Raw genomic sequence first — 10,899 nt, 5'->3', positions numbered from 1 at the left:
TTAGAGTCAAAATATAAATACACTTACAACCATAACAAAGAGTTCAAAGGAATGTTGGATAAATTACTCATCCCCAAAACAAACAGAAAAACAACATTAATAATCAATCCATCCTACATGTTTGAACCTCTATTGCCCGGTTTCAAATGCTATTATTATTATTACTCGATAAATTCAAGCCTTCGGTTTCCAATTGTTTATGCATCCACTGCCAATTCTCAGTCGTGACTTCTCCTCCTAAAGAACGAATAACTGCAGCACCACTACATGTCCCAATACGACAACATTCCTCCATAGACAAACCCTTCACCATTCCATATAAGAACCCACAAGCAAACAAGTCTCCAGCTCCAGTTGCATCTTTAGCTATTGTTTCTCCAATTGCAGGAACCTTAACAATCTGAATAATTTTATAACATAATCCTCAATTCCACTTCAAAAATGATACGAAGTTAATCCGGTAATAAATTGATCATGTATAGGTTTTCAATTCCAAATCACCGAAATAACTAGCATAACCCTCGTAAATCAAAGTGTTTCTTCGTGAATCTTATATAAGACTCTTGACAGTTAAATTATCCTAATGTTTTAAAATTAGAATTTGTGTTGGTATATAATTTTTTAAGTTCTTCAAAATGTAAGATCCCAAAGGAAAGGAATCCAAGAACATTTTATCAGCAGAAATAAAAGTAATGAAAAAAAAAATATAAAAAGTTACTATTATTCAAAGTGGGATCGTGTTCCAAAATGAGATATTAATACCGAAAGAAAATGGTAAACCATAAATTTTATGAATGTAACAGGTAAAAATAGTTTTATTTTCATCTCTTATAAACACTTTTGCTGATTTTAATTTCAAGATTTTTCATTTCTACGCATCTAAATATAATCTCAGCCTTACGAAATTGGAACCGATATATAATTTCCACTTGTTATGATCGAGACAACATTTGAGATTAAAAGAACAAATTAAATGAATCAATCAAATTCATATTCTATAGATAGAAAAACTCACCTCTTTTCCATTTTTAGCAGTGCATCCATTGGCCCCTAGCGTAACCACAGCCCACTTGCAATATTTTGACAAAAACTCGAGGGCAGCTTCCGGATTTGAATTTTCTTCACCCCTGTTATCAAACAGGTTAGATAACCAACAATTTTTTGGTAAGGGTGATTCCTACGAGATCAAAAGTTACGAGTTCGATTCTCACTTAGCCTTTAAATAAAATTAATAGTTGGTTTGGTTACCTTAGGAGCTCCATAGCTTCATCCTCATTGGCAAAACATAGATCAATGTTCCTCGATTCTAATAACTCTAGAAGAGGTTCTCTAAATTTTCGAACCATCTGCCCAATTACAAAAAAACATAAAAAGGAAGTTCATATTTATGTATCTTACAAAGAAAACACATCAATCCCTATACCTAAATAATATGAAACAGTAGAAGAAAACTCAATTTGTCATATGCATAAGAACCTAAATAGTATGAACTCATCTAATAACTTGTGCTTATTTTAGCCATATTTCATAACTGTTGTGACTTTAATGAAATTATCATTTTTTTAACAAAAAAAACAAGATTTATTTAAAAGCAATTATTATTTTTGTATCTACAATACATGTTTGAAAATTAAATTTACTATTCAAAGATTTGATTTTGTGTTTCCAAATGAAACTAAAAAGGTAATATTTTCATTCTTTAGAGGTCTTCCTAGTTATATATCTCTTACCTCAAAACTGGCCAAATCAAGAGAAATAAAAAGACCCTCTTGTTTAGCAATTCTAATAGCTGAATGAATAATGTCCAAATTTGCTATTGCATATCTGATTACCAACCACTGCAACAACAAAAATCGAATATATGAAAAAAATAATCGAAAATTTGATGAAACTCTTGGTACAGTTAAAAAAAACATTACCCTAGAGCCTTTAAAATCATCTCTTGATAGTTCATCAGCCTGATAGAACACAATGTAAGCAATCAAAAACCCATCATACATATGTTAAATTCCGATAACTTTGAATAACAAACAAACAATATAAACCTGAATCTTAGCAGCATTTGAAAGACAAGGTCTCATTGTGCGATTGCCCAATTCATCCACCAAACAAACACACTGAGCAGTTTTCTCATTTTGTTTTCTCAATCTCGATATGTTTACTCCATAAGAATTCATATTACTTTGAAAAAGTTTACCCAATTCATCATCCCCACAAGTCCCAATTATACCTGTTGAGATTCCAAATCCAGCAGATAAACCTCTAATAGAATTTGCAACACTTCCCCCAGCCATTGTCTTCCATAAAGATTGTTCATTTGGAGAGGAGGATGATAACCCATGAATGTTAACTTCTGTTAATATCTGCTCAAGCTCTTCAACTTCAACCTAATGCATGTCCAATTCAAATCAATTATAGCAAGATTCTAGATCTAATAATCAAGAAAACAAAATTGGGTATACTAAAGTCAACCTTAAACAATAAGTATATGAATGAAAAGAAATGAAAAGAGATGTACCGGGAAAGAACCACCAGTTTCGCCGGGAATTTTGGAGAGAAGATAGGAATCGACTTTGGCGACATGATCAATGAGGGCAGAGGGTTGAAGACCGAGAACTAGAGGAGGAAGTGATGAGAAAAGTTGTTTTTTCTCATCCCCACCGGACTTGTGGTCGTCGGTATGGTGGATTTCTATACCCATATTGAGTCGGGGGGGCCGGCAGGTCTCCTCTTGTTTCTCTGTTTCTGGCTCTACTCTGCCTCCTTAAGGTTAGTTGATGGGTTGTATTATATATTGAAACCCCTTGAGATATGTGCACATGATTGTTCTAACTTTATTTTATTTTATATTATATATATTTATTTTATGATTTTTACTTTTTTATAAAGTTTGGATTTTATTTAAATAAAGTTTAATTTATTTTATATAAAAAGATTTAGAGCTCATTTGATGGAACAGGAGTTTTTTTTTTATGGTTTTATCTCAAAACTCAATTATCTTTTTAATTATTTAATTATTTTTTTATATATATTTAAATATTAAAATTACCATTTATTTAATTATATAAAATTAATTTATCTATAAAAAATAAATAATATTTTTAACTTTTAACCATAAAAAACGTTTTTTAGAAGAAAAAAAACCCAATAATCACTACATCAAATGAGTCATTAGACTATCCACACAGCTTAACACCTATTTTAACACTCATTTTTTTAGTATATCATACAGAGTGTTATTCAAAGTATCAAAATTACTTTTTCACTTTCTCTCACTTCCACATCATTTATACATAATTTCATTTTTTTTAACCATGAATTATCCTAATTAGATCCTAATTTAATATGTGAGAAATTAAAATCTGAATGCGGCGGAAGCGTACCTTAATTAATGGCATGAATCTTCACTTTTCTTGAATAGAAAAAGTCTTTAATCTCTCTATTTTTATACTTTCTTGATGTGGAATGGTTCTTCCAATTGATTTCCAATTGATGAGTAAGTCAATAAGTTTCTCTCTGTTGATGGGAACGCAAAGAGGAATTGACGTTACTTCAAATGGGGACCATTACCGTTATATATAACCAACAATAAGTTAGTTATTATAGTTTGACAATTTCTAATTTAGCCCCTTCATAAAATTAGAAATGCCACTTAGGTATCCTCACTTTATATTCATGATAAATACACTCATAAGCCATAAACTTAATTTCACATTAGATCACATTATTTTGGCTTATATTAAATATGACATATGTACAATTATTTATTATACAAGTGACCCTAAAAATTCCAACAACAGAGTGTTATTCAAGGTATCAAAATTACTTTTTCATTTTCTCTCACTTCTACATCATTTATACATAATTTCATTTTTTTTAACCATAAATAATTCATCATGTTTTGGTTCGAAGGTTGTATATTTGGGTTTTGAGCTTGATTTGGGAAGTAATTTGGAAAGAAGTTGTAGTTTTGTGATGATCCATGAAAGAGTTTGAAGATTTCAAAAGAAATGTGATACAAACAAAGATGATAATATGGTGGAAAATTTCAGAAATGTTTTGGTGTCGAAATGACACAAACCAAAAATGTTTTGGTGTCCAAATGACACAAATCAAGTCTCTATTTATAGATCTCGAAAAATAAAAAATAATGATATATATATATATATATATATTTGATCAATTATTATGCAAAAATGTATTTAAAAAAGAAAACAAAAATAAAAAAGTAACCACCAGCGCTGGGCACGCTGTGATTGGGCCACATCAAATTTGGTCCTGTATCAAAATTTGATATCCATATTTTAACACTCAAGGGATGCTTGGTACGTGGTTTTTGTACTCAGGAATGAGAAAGAGAATAAAATGAAGTGTTTGGTTGATGGGTTTTATTCCTGAACATTGATTTGATTCCCGTATACTCAGTAATCATCCATTTCTCTCTAAATTGGGAGGAATAAATCTCATTTCCTTGTAATATATTTTCTCTCCCATGATGTCCACTCTCCCACATTCTCTCATAATTATAATTATAATATTATATATATTTTTTCTTTTATAATTATATTAGACGTTCTTTTATAATTAAAATAATTATTTATTTTAATTTATTTATTGAAATAAATTATTTCAATTATTTATATAATATTGAAAAATTATTTTAAATAATATAAAATTAATAAAATAAAATAATTATAATAATTAATAATAAAAAAATTATTTTTATATAATCAATTTATATATTATATATTAATAATAAAATTATAATAAATTAATTAAAATATAAAAACTTAAAAATAAAATAACAATTTTATATAAAATAAATATTGAAAAAATATTAGAAAAGTTAGATATAAAATATTTTAATAAATTTTTTATTAAAAATATTATGCAATGTTATAGTATATATTATTAAATAAAATATTATATTTTATTTGATTAATTATTAATATATAATATTTTAAAAAATTTATATTTATTAATAGATAATTTTTATTTATAAATAAAAAAAATTGAATCATTCAATTATTTTTTTATATGTATTTAAAATATATATATATATAATTAATATAATAAAATATTAGATGTTTATATTTTATTAAATTAGAACCCACTTCAATATTTTATATATTTTAAACCATTATAATATAAAAATAATAATATTTTGTATTTTTAATTAAATAAAATATAATAAAAAAAATAAAAATATTAATCTAATTCAATTACAAAATAATATTAATAATTTTTCTCTAATAAATCTAAACATTATCAATGAAATAGAAATATCGGAATGAAAATATTCAAACACTATCAATGGTATTGAGAATGATTAATACTCATAACCAAACACTACACTTCTATCAATCATACCCATTCTCATTCCACACATCTATCAATCCCATTCCTATTCCGATTTCCTTATTTGAATCAAGCGCCCCCTTAATTTTGATACTCTGCTGCACCATTTGATATTATTTTAACACCCATTTGATACCTTATTTGACACCATGTTGTGGATAGTCTTAGACCTTGTCAGGTTGGGTTTAAAAAAAGACAAACATAATTAAATATTATTTATTTAACTCTTTTAATTATATTTTAAATATCCTCTAATTAAAAAAAAATATATATTAATAACATATAAATTTTAAAAAATATAAGTATCTTTAAAATTATCACCCATCAACATTTTTTAAATAAATACTTACTGAATAAGTTTATAAAGGATATTGATGTATAATAATAAAATAATTTATTTATTTGTAAATGAAAAAAATAAGGTATAAATTAATGAATTGAAGATGTGATTGATTAAAGAGTTGATGAAACAATATTTGATTATAATTAGATTTAAAAGAAATAAAAAAAAATATTGATGATTATTTTGAAAAGGTTAATTTTTTTAGTTAAAAAATTAGACATATTAAAATATAATAATAAAATAAATATTTATTTATTTTAAATATAATTTTTTTTAATATTTTATTTAATTAGTTGTGTAATGTGGTCCATGAAATTATGTTTGAGTATGGTTATTATAAAAGAATAACATTTATCGAACAAGTCCTAGGCATTTTCTATCAAATATCAATTTGGTAATTTTAATGATTGAATAATAAATCAGAAATAATTCAAAGAAATGAGTTTAATTGTGATTAAAGCATTAAATATGAGATCAAATCATCTTGAATTTGTAAAATTATGAGTTTAATTAGTTGGATTATAGTTAATATATTTACTTAAAAAAACTAAAACAATGGGGACAGTTTTTCAAAATTTTGAATAATGTGAGTCAGTTTGTTTGAGTATTGGATTTGAGAGGTTAAAGCTTTCCTTCACTATTAATGGAATTATATTATTTTATGTAATTTAAAATAATTATTGTGATTCACTTTCTTTATGTAACATAAATTTTAGATTTTTATATATTGAAAATAACATTCCTTTAATGATGTGATAATTTTGACATTTATATATTAAGGCAAGTTAGAAAATGTCAATTACCATTAAGATAGTTGTTTAAATAAAGGTGTCTAAGACAACAAAGAGGGAAATAAAAGATATACTAAATAAAATCAAAATTAGGGTTTTGAGATTCATTCTTTAAATAATAATTTTAAAAAGATACCAAATAAAAAATCACAAAAACATATATCCCAATTAATAAAATAATTTATATTAACTAAAACAAAAAAATTATACTATAATAATAATTTTAAAAAATAACATGATTCAAATGATTCAAAAGAATAATCTAAAATCATCCTAGACTGTATTGGGTTGAATTTTGTTTTATAATTTTTTTAATATAAATAAATATTATTTTATTCTCTTTAACTAAAATATTAAAATATATTTTATTTTCTTTTTAAAAATAATATTATATTATTATATATTAATATCATGTTAATTTATTTATAAAAAAATATATTATTTTCTCAAAATAAATACTAATTTTATTTTTTAAATAATTGAAAAAGTTTATACGAACTGACTTTTTTGAGTGGATAAATTTTAATGATTTCTAATAGACTAATAAATACTGGTTAAATTTTAATTTTTAAAGGGCGAAAGTAATGATTTATGATATAATACTAAATTTTTATATTTAAAAAATAATTAATAATAATAAAAATATTAATTTTTAATAAATAAAATATTTAAATATTTTACTTGATAAATTAATTGGTGAAATTAATGAAAAAATAAATTAAAATGTTATAACTTTTTTAAAATTTATTTAAAAATAAAAATATATATTATATATATAATGGGACCAATTATTGCTGTTATTGTACGACAAAATCAAGTGGGACTCGGCGGCCTGCATGATTCTACCACTTGCCATCTATTATTGTCTGACTCACGTATAAAATATATAAATAATTAAATTGTTTAAATATACCTTTCTTTATTTTTTATTTATTTTTTATTATTTTTTTTACTTTAATTTAAGTTTAAAAAAAAACTTTATTAGTATAATTTTAAGGTAACTTTTGGTATGTGGTATAAATTATATAAGGTATAAGTTATATAGGGTTATAATTTATAACGATGTATAAATAGTATATGGTAGTATAAGTTATATAAGTTATTGATGTTTGGTATGAATTATAATAAGAGAAATGATATTTTCAACGAAATCCCACGAAAGCTAAACCACGAATCCTAAGTGGCAGTGGGTAGAAGAGAGAGTAAAAAAATAATTAAATTGAAACTTTCCATTTTCCCCCAAAACTAAAACTCTATTCTTTTTCTCTCTTTTGTTTCATTCTCTCTCTTTCTCTTTTGTTTCATTTTTCTTAAATCCACCGGCGATTATCTTCTTTTATTTTCATCGACTTCTCTTCCGATAAATCGAAATGGTAAGACTTCTTCCGTTTATGAAACGTTTCATTTTTCTCCAAAACTAAAACCCTCACGACATCTCTCTCTTTATCTTTCGTTTCATTTTCCCAAAACTCAACCCACTGTCGATCTTACTGAAACGTTTCATCGACTTCTTCTCTTCCGATCGATCAAAATGGTAAGTCTTTTTTCTTTCCTTCGTTTATCTTCCGTCCAAATGATTGTCATATCAATATTTATGTTTAACATTTATACTTTAGCTGCTGAATCGATTTAGATTGGGGTTGTAAAAGATTTGAATATCAATATTCTATTTTAGTTGCTGAATCGATTTGGATTAGGGTTGTAAAAAAGAGTCCCGAAACTACTATTTTTGGTCCCGAAACCAGCATTTCTAGTCTCGAAACTATTATTTTTAATCCTGAAACTAGCATTTCGGGGTGATTTTTAGTCCCAAATTTTGTGGGTGATTTCGGGCCCCGAAATGGTTTCTATAAGAACTTTTATGGCTGTTTCATTTCTTTGTAGTTAATTGTCATTTCCCCGGCGTAGACAGTGAAGAATAACAATGATCTATTGGAGAGGTCTGAAAAATAGATTACATTTGAGTTGTGTTGTTGATTTATTGTAAAGAACAAATATATATATATATATATAATTTTTGCTCAAAGAATTTCAGTAAACTTTATTGTCTATTCATTGCTTTTTTTTTTTCTATACAAAATCTATAATACAAATGAATTAATAATGAATCATATGGACAAAAATATCATTGTTGGTTATAGAGATCATAAGAAGTTCAATAATGGAGAGTAAAGAAAAAAAATGATCTTTATGAAAAAGAAGGTGATATGAAGAAGCGTCAACGCGTACTCCCTTGAAAACACTTTAATTTAGCTTCAATGCATATTAATTGAAAACTCATCAGTTTTTTTATAAAGACTTGTTTGATGTAGGATTATTTAGAATTGTTTTAAAAAAATATATTTGTTTGATTTATGCTATGTAGATTGTAGAAACACTTTTCTTGATATTTTTTAATCTGAAACATTATAATGAATACTAAAAAAATCAAAAATAATTGAAAACAATGTTGTTATACTAGAAATTTATATAATTAAAAACTTTATTTACAATATTACAATTTGTCCTTTATAGCACATTTAAAATACAATCTATTATACATTTCGAGAGATCTCAAATAATCTCATTTCTTCATTAACTTGATCAATAATAAGATCTGGATTTTCATACATGACCTACAAATCAAATTAACATTACAATAAGATTATTGGTTTAAAAAAGAAATAAAATATGCATAAAAGATCGTATAGAAACCATTTCGGAGTCTGAAATAACTATTTTGGGGTCCGAAATAACAATTTTTGGGCCCGAAATCACCATAAATGGTGATTTTAAAACCAAAAATGACCCTGAAATGCTGGTTTCGGGACAAGAAATGCCTGTTTTAGGACCAAAAATGTCTGTTTCGGTACTAGAAATGCCTGTTTTAAGACTAGAAATGCTTGTTTCGGGACCAGAAATGCCTGTTTTGGACCAGAAATACAGGTTTTGAGACCAGAAATGCCGATTTCGGGACCAGAAATGTTTGTTTTGGGACCAAAAATGCATGTTTCGGGATTAGAAATGCCTGTTTCGAGACCAGAAATGCCTGTTTTGGGACTAGAAATGTCGGTTTGGGGACCAAAAATGCCGGTCTCGGGACCAAAAATGCCGGTCTCGGGACCAGAAAGCCTGTTTCGGAACCAGAAATGCTGGTTTCGGGACTAGAAATGCTAGTTTCGGGACCAGAAATGGCTATTTTTTACAACCCTAATTGAAATTGTTTCTGCAACTAACCCAAAATACAGTTAAACCTTAATCGCTAAATTCTAAACCATAAACCAATCATCTAAACCCTAATCATCTTAACCCTAATCCCATGCACTAAAGCATCAATGCTAAATAGATTCAATTATAAAAAGATGAATACATGGTGTTTTTATCTTGGAGTTGGTGTTGTTTTACCAAATGATGAACTTGCACCTGCACCTACACCAGCCTGAAGACAAAAAGAAGTATAAAACTGAAGATAAACCGAAGATAACGAACGATAGATAAACGGAAGAAGACTTACCATTTTGATCGATCGAAAGTGAAGTCGATAAAAATGAAAGAAGAGAATCGCCGGTGGGTTTAGGGGAAATGAAACGAAAGAGAAAGAGAGAGAAAAAAGATTTTGGTTTTGGGGGAAATAAAACGTTTCAATTTATTTTATTTTTTCTGTCTCTCTCCTACCCACGTGGCAAGGCCACGTATGATTCGTGACCTTGCTTTCGCTAATATTTCGTTGAGTTTATCATTCCTCTTATAAGAAATAGTATAAGTTGTATATGGTTTATAATTTTATGTTTGACATTCAGTATAAGAATGTAGTATAAGTTGTATAAATATGAATTTAAAATTATTATTATTATTATTATTTATTATATTTACTTATATTTTAAATAATATTGTTTATTATTATAAATTATTGTATTGTTATTATTTAATAATTAATTTAATTTTAATTAAAATATAAAAAATAATTATAATATAAACCGTAAATTATGTTTATTTATTTTAAATATTATTAATAATTGTAATAAAATAAACTAAAATAAAAAATAGTATTTATAATATAAGTAAATACAGAAAATCATTAATAAAATTATGGTTATAAAAATAAATAAATATATTTTAATTAAAATATTGAATTATTTTAAAATATATATATATATATTAAAAATGATTATATATAATATTAATATTAAAACTAAATAAAATATATTTAATATATTATATAATAATAAGTTATATATAACATTAATAAAGAGTATAATGAAAAATAAAAAAATAAGGGATATAAGAATAGTGTTGTACCTAAAGGGGGACTAGTTACTATTTTATACTAAATATGAGGTATAAATTATATAGGGGTTTAAATTTGTACCAATAGTAAATCCTAAAAAATAACATATAAAAACATTATTGGTATAATTTATACTATCC

The 10,899-nt window shown here is 25.6% G+C and overlaps 1 protein-coding gene across 1 annotated transcript; it reads right to left on the bottom strand.

Annotated features, from left to right (window-relative positions):
* Positions 1–2,763, bottom strand: LOC124929433 (uncharacterized sugar kinase slr0537). The gene is made up of 7 exons (XM_047469793.1): positions 2,519–2,763; positions 2,046–2,387; positions 1,920–1,958; positions 1,731–1,838; positions 1,249–1,346; positions 1,016–1,127; positions 1–400 (listed from the first exon to the last, which is right to left on the bottom strand). Exons 1-7 carry the CDS (start codon positions 2,699–2,701, stop codon positions 143–145), a joined length of 1,140 nt encoding a protein of 379 aa, XP_047325749.1. The 5' UTR covers positions 2,702–2,763; the 3' UTR covers positions 1–142.
* Between the last annotated feature and the right edge of the window lie 8,136 nt (positions 2,764–10,899).

This window comes from Impatiens glandulifera, chromosome 3, assembly GCF_907164915.1.
Source record: "Impatiens glandulifera chromosome 3, dImpGla2.1, whole genome shotgun sequence".
NCBI lineage: Eukaryota > Viridiplantae > Streptophyta > Magnoliopsida > Ericales > Balsaminaceae > Impatiens > Impatiens glandulifera.
The sequence above is the reverse complement of the archived record's forward strand: the minus strand, read 5'-3'. Positions and strand labels throughout refer to the sequence as shown.